Consider the following 13,852-nt stretch of genomic DNA (forward strand, 5'->3'; position numbering starts at 1 on the left):
CTTTCTTATATCCAATTTCACCCACACTCCCTACAAGTGTAGGAGGTTGCTCTATGGTCATTGCTACTTGGGTAGGCTCATCCTCCTGTGAGGTAGTTGCCAGGGGTTCAGGGGGAGGTGGAGTAGGGGGTGGAGGGCTTAGGTCTTCCTCAGGCCTGCTTGGGGCAGGAAGGAGTCCTGGGGGTGAGGGAGCAGGGATTGCTTGGGGAGAGGGCACACCCTCCTGCGGTGTAGTTGACAGGGGTTTGGAGGGAGGTGGAGTGGGTGATAGAGGGCTTTGGTCTTGCTCAGGCCTGCTTGGGGCAGGAAGAAGACCAGGGGCTGGGAAAGCAGGGGCTACTTGGGGTAAGGGAAGGGGGAGGATTTGGGTTTCATGATGGGCATTATGCAGGGGCAAGGAAAGGTTTGTGCTGGGGGGTAGGGAGGGCCCTATTGGGTGGTGGGCTGGGGTGTTGCATTCCCCCCTGGGGTTCCTGGGTTGCTGGATTGGGGTTCCCCACTCCCCTCTGGGATTGCTGGGTTGGAGGCTGAGATTCCCTGGCTCTCTTCCCTCTCCTTGCGCCTTTTCCTTGCATCTGCTGCCCTTACTATCTCGTCTCTGGTCATGTCCCTCTGAACATATACCTCTTTGTAGTTCCTTGCATACCTCAGTTTGCTCTTCTTTACTAGGATGTCCTCTTTGATGTCCTCTCTCTTGAATACTACCTTGATCAATCTCTTTTTGTCTCTGTTGTACTGGCCAATCCGGAAAAACTGTTCTATGTCTCGTTCAGCCCCTTCCATTCCTATCTCCTTTAATATCCCAGCCACTGCAGCTTTGTCTTTAGTCCTCGTTTCCTCCCTTGTGGAGCCCTCTTGTTCCTTGACACCTACCACTACTACAGCTCTTTTCCGTTCCATTAGCTGGCTTGTGCATCTAGCTGCACAGATGCACAAGTGTGTGCATCTGTGTGATGATGTGTGTGTGTGTGTGTGTGTGTGTTTCATTGAATATGAATGCATATTATGTGTTAATTATTTTCTTGTTTAGGGCTTCTATCTCTCTAACTAATGCTCTTGCATCTTAATTTAATTGGAAGACATTTCTCCAAATGTCATCTTTGCCCTGAGTAAACTAAAAGAATAATTAACTGCAGAATGTATTACACTCATTATAAATTTAAATAACGTTTTGAACCTTCATGGTTCATTCTCAAGTGATGGGACTGTACATGTTGCTGTTCAAGATTTAGCTGCTCAGAAAGAAATGTCCACGTAGCACCGGCTATAGTGAGCCCGTAATTCAGTTCGGTTATTCGCGATAATCTTGTTACAGTGATATTTGGGCCAAAGTTTTAATTGGAGGTGGGGTTTCCTCCTTTTTCTCCCGTTTCTTTTCCTCTTCTGTTTTAAGCGCACTGGTTTCAGTCTTGTTTTATTAATATTATCTCGGTGAAGGATAAAGATGCACAGTGGTCACTAGTGTTTCCCATTCCTAAACTGCTCCTCTAATCATTGTAGTCGCTGTGGATTTTGCATCTAATGCAGCTGCTCTCGTTGGATTAATGTTGAGTTTGATGCACAGTTTCAGTTGCTTCACATTCCAGTAAGTAATGCAATAGTGCCGCCTCTGCATCTGTTCCACAGATATAAAACACTTTAACTATTACATTTATTACCTCCCAACAGCACTTGTAACCAATCCTTAGTCTGTGTATGACTACATAATGTCTCTGGATATCTTGTTTCCAAGCTTAAAAGAGGAGTACTCAGTGGCTTGTTCGTACCACATCGCAGCGGATTTTCCATCCGCTACTTTTGTTCTGCGGTGACTCTTGATAGTTGGGAGTATTTCTTCCTGATTTGCTCCTTAATCTGTGAAAAACTTGGAGGTATTTTAACCTGTACAACAGGTAGAGCAGAGGCAGTTTTTGCTAGTGAGTCTGCTTCGTTATTACCATCAATGCCAATGTGACTTGGTATAGCATTTAGGGTGATTTACAGCCCTAGATTGCTGGCTGTTTTTTCTATTTGTAGGATTTCTATGATAAGTTAAATATTATCTCCGAATAATATATAACTTATCACAGTTATATGCAGACCGAACCTAACCAACCCTACCTAACCTAACCTAACCTATCTTAACCTAACCTAAACTAACATAACTAAGTTAATAATTTATGTTCTTACTATAATATATTAATAATAATTCAAATAAAACAATTGGATTTTTTTTGCAAATAAAGAAAATCACTCGGCCTATTTGGCAAATCGAGCCTTGCAAAGTAGGTCGAGAAGTGCGTTCTGACTACTTGGTACGATATATATATATATATATATATATATATATATATATATATATATATATATATATATATATATATATATATATATATATATATATATATATATATATTTCATTGAATATGACCGCATATTCTGTATTTATTATTTTCTGGTTTAGGGCTTCTATCCCTCTAACTATTTTCTTAGCATCAGGGCTTAATTGGAATAGGAGTTCTCCAAAACTCATTTTCGTACTTTTAAGGTGAAGAAAAGAAGTAATTTACTATAGAGTGTATTACACTTATTTGTATAATTTGCACGACGTTTCGAACCTCCATGGTTCATTCTCAAGTTAACAGATCTTACAGTACTAGTTGATTTTATACCCGCATTAGGTCAGGTGATAATACAATGAAGGTGAAAAACATGGGGGGATACATAAGGGATAAACATAGGGGCTGCAGAAGGCTTATTGGCCCATACGAGGCATCTCCTATCTAGACACAAAGATTAATCCAGTGTAATTGGCCTGTTATGTTGGACATTGTCTTCTGTGTTGGCATCGATATGTTCTTGTCTTGTCCTTACTCTCATGGTGGGTAGAGTAAATAGTTCCGTGATTTGGGTGTTCATGGTAGGTCGCTCTATTCTTATGTGAATTGCCTCAAGAATTTGTAATCTTCTTGAATCTTGGGTTTTGTCTATTATGCAAGTATTCTTGTTTAACATTTCTCTTGTTAGGGTGATGTAATGGGCTTGTTTCATGTGATTCCTAAGGGCACTGGATTGAAGATGGCATGTCAAACACCTCGTCAGCTTGGTCGACGTCATACCTATGTACTTAGACTGAAGGTTACATCCTTCGTGGGGGCAAGTGTACATTTATACAACGCTTGACTGCTGTAGAGGGTTCTCCGTCGGCTTCGGGCTGTTTTTGATAAGGAGTTCGGAAGTCTTCTTGGTTTTGTAGAATATTATCAGGTTTATGTTTTGGTTAGGAGTAATGCTTTTTACTCCTTTACGGATTATTTCTACAAAGATACAAAGCCAGTGTTCTCAATGCTTATATTCGTCGAGCGTTTACCCACTGCTCTGAATGGAGCAACGTGAGTTGAGAGTTTGAAAGAGTAACTCAGGTATTGGTGAACAACGGATATAGCAACGCGGAAATAAACGCTGCTATAAAAAGACACTTGGACCGTTGGTATAATCCAGAACCTAGAACAGAAACCACAATACCTCCAATAAAATTATATTACAAATCAACCATGCACAGTGAACATATAAAAGAGGAAAGAATAATGAAAGAAATAATCCGTAAAGGAGTAAAAAGCATTACTCTTAACCAAAACATAAACCTGATAATATTCTACAAAACTGGACTCCAAGACTTGTCATATATTCTGGACTTGAGAAAGTAGCGACCTTTGTTTAGACATGTGAATGAATCTTATTATACAATTAGAAGCCATTCGTAAGTTTACTCACCTAGTTGTGCTTGTGGGCTCTTTGGTTGGATAAAGAAATATGTATTATTTATGCTACTTGATGTTGTAGATATTTGCCTTGTATAAAGGAACATAATTTAATGCATTTTGGAAAGATTTCCAAAATTTAGGCAACTTTATTTACATGACTTTTTGTTTTGCTTCAGTTCTCTTCTTGGAATATCACAAAGATATTTGGTTTTCATGGTGTCCATGAGTTATGTTCCAGCTCGCTAAGAAGCGTTTAATATACATTACACATAACAACATGATTATGATCCACATGACAGACCAGCTTCAGCTTTACATCTGATGCTTGTGTCAGTATACACCAACAGTAAGAATCAATATGGTAGACTTAGTAACTCATTGTTATTAACAGGAAGCCTGTTGGGTTTATAATGCATCCCTCAGCCAATGACACAACAAAGTACTAACTTAGCATGAATGCAGTGTACCATCCTGGATACGTAATATTAAAGAATTATTGCTGCAGACAGATGTACAGTGATGAGTATAAAATCTCTGTGAAAGTAAATTGTACATATTGTTTATGTACAAATGTTTGCGAATAAAATTTACTTATCTTTGCATTTAATGCGTAAATTTTCATCTCTTCAAATTCTCAGTTTATGATATTTTTTTTTCTTGAAGTTATGTTTAAGTCTCTGATAACATTTCCGAGTATTTTGTACAACTTAAATGTGAATAATTTAAATATGTTATCAATTATGGCATTTTACTGTTTAACATTTGGCTGGCGTTTTCCCACAGAGGAGGACCTTGGATCAAGAATGCTTCAGCGGGAGAGAAGGGAAGGTCTCAACAAACGATCCAGAGGCGACGTCAACACCGCAGGAGCACCAAGAGGCGACAGCAAAATACGCAAGAAAAGTAACAAGAAAATACGTCACAACAGAAGTGAGAAGAAGACGGGCAAGCAAAGTCAAAAGAACAAGAGGAATGGAGTAAAGAAGAACATTGTGGGAGGTGGTAAGCCAAGCGGAGCTGAGCGTCGTAGAACACGAGCTAGAAACCACAAACTCGGAGGAAAAGAAATGACACAGCGTCGTCGAGGACAAGGAAAAGTGGGACAACTTAAGCCTCGTATTAAACATCAAAAGAGACAAAACACAAATAAGCTAAACAAAAACAGCGAGGAGAGCAAATATCGCAAAAAACACGTGAACAATGTGAACAAATTAATGAAAAAGAAAACAACCGACACAGAAAAAGAAAGAAGGAAAGAACATAAGGGAATTTCAGAGAGTAAAAGAAAAGGTAAACAATTAAATGGTAAAGGTAAACAAATGCACAAAAACAAAGGCAAGGCAATACGGCGAAGAAAACCAAATAAGAAGGAAAACAAACGAATGGATGAGAGTAAACGTCGCAGAAGGCCAAAGAAAGTGAAGGGAAACAATGGAAAAATACGAATGGAAAAGAGTAAAGATAAGAGAAGACGAACCAAAATTAAACAAATAAAAGGAAATGTGAAAATCAAGAAACAGAGAGGAAAATATGCAGAGAAAAAGTCTAAAGGAAGAAGGAAGGAACATGACAAGAGCAAAGTGAACTTACAGAATAAGATCCTGAGCGACGGAGGGAGGAAAGGTAAGTGTGAGTCTGGTTAACTAGAACCATCAGAGGGAGGGATAGTGACAGGCAGCAAGCCAAGACATATCACAGTGAAGTAAGTGCACATAAAACATATAAAATAAACACAAACACATATTAACCTTTTACAAACATTTCAGATCTTAAGCAGCTTATGGTCGCTTTGTTTTAAATGTGAGCGTTCATTACCACACCCTCAACATGTTGTCATAACACAAACTCTGGGTTTTCCCTCTGGTGGTAACCTGCTATTTTGATGTGGGTATGTGTGTTTACTTCCCCTAGATGGTATTCTATCAGGGGGGGGGGGGGGGAGGGGGGGGTTGGAGGTTGGGGGTTGTTATTTAGAATGTAACTTTTGGTTATTTGAACTAACCTGGTACTTGCTTACTGTCGAACAAAGACTCCAACCACTCCCAGACAGAACAAATAGCCGACCACGGTAATCACACTCCCGCTACCGTCGATCGACTGGCAATGGACACTGGAGTGCTTGCAATTATTTGGGAGATCACCCTGGTAAGCGTCTAATTCTGGGAGAGGGGTTAAGTATCACCTTTATTTCGTTGGTACGACTCACACTGCCTAATTGTCATGACTACACACCCGATCCTGAGCCGCCGTGACTCTCCGCATTCTCCTTACTGTGGGATGATCTCTCAGTCCTCCCTTTGTTGTAGTCAACTGTCACCCAAATTAAAGAAGTTTCTTTCTCTCTCTCTCTCTCTCTCTCTAGCCAGGAAGCCTCACCAGGATGAAAGCAAAAGCCAGCAAACCAATATAACATTTAATACATAAGAACATGCACAAGATACATATGAGAATAGTTATAAAACAATGCAACCTCTTAGACTTCTGCCAACTGATAACACTCCAATGTCGTCTTATGTCTCCAACCTATAACTGTATCAGGCTGCTGCTTAAACTTCAGCCTACAACCTTCTGCTCCCTTCACTGCTTCAGGCTGCAATACATGGCACATAAAATATTCACATAATTTCTACTCTACAAAAGCATCAATCTCTCACCTTGCACTGCGTCTTTCATGCCAAAACGCAATCAAACACTTCCTTACACATCAACGTGTCCAAAAGATCCTCTGTTCCACTACTCGTGGTCTCCTAGTATAATCATCAATCTGGGTCCTCAGAATAACACGTAAGGTACTCCTGCAGTTCCTCCAAACAGTTTCTCATGAAGTCCTCCTTGAATGTCAGTGAAGCTCCTCCACCAGCTTCACACAAGTTACGTGTCGCTTCCTACACTCCTTGAAGTTTTACTGTCACTGGAGTTCCACTCCTCAACTCGAAGTCCTGCAACACCTTGCAGTTCAGCTTATACTCCTCCTTCGGTACAAAGTTCTCTCACTAATTTCTCCCACAGAAAACTTTAAAGTTCTCCCACACAAACGTTGCAGTTCTCCCACACAAACGTTGCAGTTCTCCCACACAAACGTTGCAGTTCTCCCACACAAACGTTGCAGTTCTCCCTCACAAACGTTGCAGTTCTCCCACACAAACGTTGCAGTTCTCCCACACAAACATTGCAGTTTTCCTACACAAACATTGCAGTTCTCCCACACCAACGTTGCAGTTCTCCTACACAAACGTTGCAGTTCTCCCACACAAATGTTGCAGTTCTCACACACGAACGTTGCAGTTCTCCTACACAAACGTTGCAGTTCTCACACACAAACATTGCAGTTCTCCTACACAAACGTTGCAGTTCTCACACACGAACGTTGCAGTTCTCCCACACAAATGTTGCAGTTCTCACACACGAACGTTGCAGTTCTCCCACACAAATGTTGCAGTTCTCACACACGAACGTTGCAGTTCTCCCACACAAACGTTGCAGTTCTAACACACGAACGTTGCAGTTCTCACACACAAACGTTGCAGTTCTCACACACAAACGTTGCAGTTCTCACACACAAACGTTGCAGTTCTCACACACAAATGTTGCAGTTCTAACACACGAACGTTGCAGTTCTCACACACAAACGTTGCAGTTCTCACACACAAACGTTGCAGCTCTCACACACAAATGTTGCAGTTCTCACACACAAACGTTGCAGTTCTCCCACACAAATGTTGCAGTTCTCACACACAAACGTTGCAGTTCTCACACACAAACGTTGCAGCTCTCACACACAAATGTTGCAGTTCTCAAACACGAACGTTGCAGTTCTCCCACACAAACGTTGCAGTTCTCACACACGAACGTTGCAGTTCTCACACACAAATGTTGCAGTTCTCACACACGAACGTTGCAGTTCTCACACACAAATGTTGCAGTTCTCACACACGAACGTTGCAGTTCTCACACACGAACGTTGCAGTTCTCACACACGAACGTTGCAGTTCTCACACACGAACGTTGCAGTTCTCACACACAAGCCTACAAATCCATCATCATACGACAATAAATTTGTCCTAACAAAATATCATTAAATGTATTCACACAATAAATGAAACTCCTCCATGACACATTTCTTCAAACACTAATGTGTCGCCACAATTGTCCTCCCCCATTCTTGATGAGTCCACACTTGGAACATGTCTTGACACGTCGCTGGGGCTGCTGCCCCTGTCGCGACTCTGGGGGCCTCCGCCCCTCAGTCAGCACTTCACCTTCGGCAAGGGAGAATGTACTACTTCTCCCTCCAGCATGTTTTCTTATCTCTAGCCGTCTATTTGAGCTTATTGCCACAATAAAAATGTATATCCTACATGCATAAATACTTGCCATGATCGCTTGGCACACGATCAAGCACAGGCAACCACTATAACAACTGCTACATGAGCTTACCGCAGAATTCGTAGCTCGAGGGCGTTGAACTCCCTCCCTCCAAGATGGCGTCCTCTAAGACGTGCAACAAAGCTTCTGTAAGACTGCCTCACAGCTCTTGTGCTCCTGACTTGAGTACACGGAGTCGCCCAGCAGGCTCCACAACAGAAACACCTCTTTGTTTCATTTCTCTTGAAGAAGTATCACAATTAGAGTTCCACAAAGGCGCTACCAACACACTTCCAGGTCACCTCTAATTTATCAAAAACACAGAGAAATGGGGTATGAAGTTTAATTACAGCTTCCTCACACTTGACATGAAGTAGTCTGCACTTCAACACAAACACAGGGAACTATACCCTTCCTTCTCGCAGGAGATCACGACATACAAACCATCTCTGACGACTGCTGTAACTCAAGTGAGGTCACGACCTTCCTGCAAGCGCCACTTCACCTCTCCAAAGTATCTACATCTCATTTCAAATCACTTATTTAAATGCTTATCCTCTGCTCATATTTTTAAATCATTCACTGACGTTTAATATATATTTAACATGTACATCTTTCCTCTGACCTCTCACTCAGGTCCGGAAGGCAGAATAACTTACTGGGGTAGACTCGTTCCACCAGGCTACATGGGGTGACCTTTGTGTGCTCATGGGGCTCTGCTTCATTCTTCAGCCTTTTAACCTTCAATATCCATATATACGTGTTCCCGGATATTTTGGCTTAAGTCGTATTTACATATGAGTCCGAGCTAAAAGTTTGCCTTCACTATTTCACTCCTCAATTTCATAGTCTAAAATATTTATGAATTAGACCATTAATGTTTCAAAACAATTATAACGTATAAATAAAAAAATTATAAAATACTTATTATCTCATATGAGGCAGTTTTAGACTCTTACATATGTATGTCTATCCTATACTTGAAAAATCTTATCTACCCACGTCTATTATATTACCCAGTAACCTGTTACATAAATCAAGACCCGCAGCATTTAATCAAATAATATTCCAGACCTTTTCCTAATCAAAACTTATTCAGTTTATATCAATTGTTTTTTATTGTCATATTTCAAATCCCATGCCATTATTCGATGATATCTCTAATACCTCTAACACTATAAAGAATTAGAAAAGATATAACGGTTTACAGGAGAGATACTTAAAAGCTTACCGGAGAGATATTGGGATAGAGGTTAATCATATTGACGTTGGAGTGAACCGGATGGACACACATGTTAGTCTCACAACACCTGACATCCAAATTTCCTAAGATATGTGATTAACTTTGAAGAAAAGCAGGATTGCCAGGGCTATTTAACCAATACAGGTAGGTTTTCTCTACTTGGAACTTAGCCGTGATAAATCTTTCATTTATATAATTTATCACTCATGCTGTCTTAATTAACAATATGTAGAGGCTTCGATGTTTAGATCATAAAGGATTATATCAGCTGGTTTCTATCTTGCTGAAATAAACCTATACATAGTGAGTATAAATGTATTGCGTTTAGGATGGCCTGTGGGAGGAGATGCGTGCTAATTGTAGAGATGAATGGGCTGCTGCAACGAAGTCCTAACACGGGAGGCATTTTCGTTTAAATATTAATGTAAATACTGTGTTAAACTAATTGGCTTAAGCGAACACTTATGTGTGAAATGTGTGTATTATTTTCTCTGGTGGTGGAACAAAAGGTAACAGGCAGTAGCAAGAGGTTCTGCACTTGCAGTTTATGACAAGAAGTACAAACATTGTGGAAACTGAAGAAGAATTGTCATACTTTGAATATTTATGAATTGTTGTCTCACCAGCTTCCAAGGTCGCTCTGGGCAGACCACCAGGGGGCGAAGGACATCGTTCTCCACACAAAGTAAAAGGATATGGAAGCGCTGAGGAAAGTAAGTACTTACTTGTTCCTTTGTTCTTGTTACCCTGACCCCGTGGTGTCTATATGTCCTTGTTACAGTGACCACGTGGTGTCTATATGTCCTTGTTACAGTGACCACGTGGTGTCTATATGTCCTTGTTACAGTGACCACGTGGTGTCTATATGTCCTTGTTACAGTGACCACGTGGTGTCTATATGTCCTTGTTACAGTGACCACGTGGTGTCTAAATGTCCTTGTTACAGTGACCACGTGGTGCCTATATGTCCTTGTTACAGTGACTACGTGGTGTCTAAATGTCCTTGTTACAGTGACCACGTGGTGTCTAAATGTCCTTGTTACAGTGACCACGTGGTGCCTATATGTCCTTGTTACAGTGATCACGTGGTGTCTATATGTCCTTGTTACAGTGACCCCGTGGTGTCTATATGTCCTTGTTACAGTGACCACGTGGTGTCTATATGTCCTTGTTACAGTGACCACGTGGTGTCTATATGTCCTTGTTACAGTGACCACGTGGTGTCTATATATCCTTGTTACTTTGACCAAGTGGTGTCTATATATCCTTGTTACCCTGACCACGTGGTGTCTATATATCCTTGTTACCCTGACCACGTGGTGTCTATATGTCCTTGTTACCCTGACCACGTGATGTCTATGTTCATGTTACCCTGACCACGTGGTGTCTATATATCCTTGTTACCCTGACCGCGTGGTGTCTATATGTCCTTGTTACCCTGACCACGTGATGTCTATGTTCATGTTACCCTGACCAAGTGGTGTCTATATATCCTTGTTACCCTGACCGCGTGGTGTCTATATGTCCTTGTTACCCTGACCACGTGATGTCTATGTTCATGTTACCCTGACCACGTGGTGTCTATATATCCTTGTTACCCTGACCACGTGGTGTCTATATATCCTTGTTACCCTGACCACGTGGTGTCTATATATCCTTGTTACCCTGACCACGTGGTGACTATGGCCATGTTGCCTGACTTGGTGGTGACTATGGCTATGTTACCTGACCACGTGGTGACTATGGCCATGTTACCTGACCACGTGGTGACTATGGCCATGTTACCTGACCACGTGGTGACTATGGCTATGTTACCTGACCACGTGGTGACTATGGCCATGTTACCTGACCACGTGGTGACTATGGCTATGTTACCTGACCACGTGGTGACTATGGCTATGTTACCTGACCACGTGGTGACTATGGCTATGTTACCTGACCACGTGGTGACTATGGCCATGTTACCTGACTTGGTGGTGACTATGGCTATGTTACCTGACCACGTGGTGACTATGGCTATGTTACCTGACCACGTGGTGACTATGGCCATGTTGCCTGACTTGGTGGTGACTATGGCTATGTTACCTGACCACGTGGTGACTATGGCCATGTTACCTGACCACGTGGTGACTATGGCCATGTTACCTGACCACGTGGTGACTATGGCTATGTTACCTGACCACGTGGTGACTATGGCCATGTTACCTGACCACGTGGTGACTATGGCTATGTTACCTGACCACGTGGTGACTATGGCTATGTTACCTGACCACGTGGTGACTATGGCTATGTTACCTGACCACGTGGTGACTATGGCCATGTTACCTGACTTGGTGGTGACTATGGCTATGTTACCTGACCACGTGGTGACTATGGCTATGTTACCTGACCACGTGGTGACTATGGCCATGTTACCTGACCACGTGGTGACTATGGCCATGTTACCTGACCACATGATGACTATGGCCATGTTATCTGACCACGTGGTCACTATGGCCATGTTACCTGACCACGTGGTCACTATTATCTTGTTACCATGAGCACGTAGGTCAGAGTAACATGGACATAGTCACTACGAGGTCTATTATATATGGGGTACAACTCAGTTTGTTCACAGGGACCCTCAACCCTCGAAGAAGACGATATGCAGCACCCGGGGTAGCCTTGTCGGGCTCGCACGTGCACTGGCCCATATTGTCTTACCCTACCTCCCCCTAATATATTTATATATAGGGAACTTTATTGTACATGATTACAAAATGTGGCCGTGACACATACACAACAGAATCAATTCAAGTAAAACGTGAAACCCACCAACGGAATACCTTAATAAATGTCCCAGACAGATTCGATCATTGTTGTAAGACAAACACATCTTCGAATTCCTCTGAAGTTGAACTCGTGCCCAAGATTTAACATTTATTTCCCCCTTCTAAATTGCGACACTGAGGAGCTGGAACAAGAAGCTCTTCGCTCGCTGGTCTTTTGTAACGCCGATCAATTTATCACCTAATACCTTTAGGAATTTCAATGCACATTTTCCCCACGAACCGAGGGTCTCCAAACCGATCGGAACAAAGCTGTTGCAGTGTGCCAGACCTCTGTATTTGATGGCTTTTTGCATTTCCCTGAAGGAAGCAGTGCGACCCCCTTCGCGTGCGCTATGTTGAAAGTAGGTACTGGCCAGTGTGGAAGTGCAGGTGTAGCCCCACAACTCTTGCCTACCATCCTTCCGAGGAATGTAGGTGACCCCATCTGGACACTTCTGAGGTTCGTTGGGTCTGAATAGGTGTGGTTCTCTTTGTGCTGGGCAGCGGGATGTGGTGAAGCTCCTCTTGATGATGTCGTTGACATTTTTCATGTCTTGCAATCTTACCCTGTGATATACAGCATACCAGACCATGACTATCATATTGGTCTGCCATCACGATTCTGCAGTTGCACCTATGTTCTTTGAGGATGGTGGCAACATAGCGAAGGGCAAACCCAATGCAGAGAGCGTTATCAATGAGCCGTCTTCCCACGGCTTCACTGAGCACAGCTAATAAAAAATCCCCGGCATGAAAGGTGCTGTTACTGCTAGGAGGCAGGCTTTGTTCTTAATATATGCGTTTTCAAGCACTGTTGTGGCAGTCTTTTCCATTATGGGGCTATCCTAGTTGGCCTGCTTGTGGTCTTTTGGGGCTTGTGGTCTGGGAAGAGAGTGTGCTTTTGACTAGCTGCTTCGATGAACTGTTGATCATGAATTCCCACTGAGTTTCTCATTCACTCTGGTAGGATTTTCCCTACTAATTCGTTGGCTGCAGTGTTTGAGGATAAGAATTTATGGAAGTGCTACCTAGCATTTCCAGCATTCCTAGCTACGACCCATTTCGTATACCTATTCCCCCAAATGTCCCTTGTAGTGTTGTTTGGTCTCACTGACATTCATCTACATCTAGGTACAGGGCTTTCCTGAATAGTGACTTGAGGACCTCACATACTGAATTAGTATTGGGTGGTGTCACCGTTTCACCCCTTTTTAACCTATGTGGTTAGGGTTATTCCCGGAGGTCTTCGCCCTCTCTGTGCTGAGCGCCACTGCTCGCACTGGGGCCCCCAGTCTACCAAGGGCTGGCCTTGAATTCCACCCCAAGCGAGTGGGGAAATCCAACCTCACCTGTCTCTCGGTTGAATCTGCCCACCGTGACACTGGGAACTCTCTCTCTATCAAGGTCGTCAGCTGGGTATTTATATTCCTGTCCCAGCAACACTTCTCAGTGGTTTTATTTGTTATCTAAAACCAAGGATTTAATATCAGATGCAGTGCAGTGCGATATATATTTATGGTCTACTCAAATAGCCCTAGAGAATGGAGGCTCACTTAAACACAGTGTTAAAATCAATAATTTTACTGAAAAAATCTTTGCCACCGACTATCTGTAATGGAGCTCTTGGCGCTCTAACGTCGACCAAGTTTTGCTCCCATGCATTCTACGGGAGTCCGATGACCTCCCTTGAT

At 42.5% G+C, this 13,852-nt stretch overlaps 2 protein-coding genes across 2 annotated transcripts in view; both read left to right on the plus strand.

Moving 5' to 3' along the window:
- LOC138370282 (micronuclear linker histone polyprotein-like) overlaps positions 1-10,102 on the plus strand; it is a 27,878-nt gene extending 17,776 nt beyond the window's left edge. The window contains exons 3-4 of the mRNA XM_069334298.1: positions 4,527-5,366; positions 9,978-10,102. Of these exons, the coding sequence (XP_069190399.1) occupies positions 4,527-5,366; positions 9,978-10,102 (965 nt within the window). The remainder of the gene's footprint in view (positions 1-4,526; positions 5,367-9,977) is intronic.
- A 931-nt stretch (positions 10,103-11,033) lies between these two features.
- LOC138370283 (uncharacterized) lies at positions 11,034-11,891 on the plus strand. The gene has a single exon (XM_069334299.1). The coding sequence runs from the start codon at positions 11,034-11,036 to the stop codon at positions 11,889-11,891; it is 858 nt and encodes a 285-aa protein (XP_069190400.1).
- The last annotated feature ends 1,961 nt before the right edge of the window (positions 11,892-13,852 follow it).

Source organism: Procambarus clarkii, chromosome 31 (genome assembly GCF_040958095.1).
Source record: "Procambarus clarkii isolate CNS0578487 chromosome 31, FALCON_Pclarkii_2.0, whole genome shotgun sequence".
NCBI lineage: Eukaryota > Metazoa > Arthropoda > Malacostraca > Decapoda > Cambaridae > Procambarus > Procambarus clarkii.

Coding starts and splice junctions, on each gene's coding strand:
- LOC138370283 (XM_069334299.1), top strand. CDS start 11,034: ATGGCCATGTTGCCTGACTTGGTGGTGACTATGGCTATGTTACCTGAC.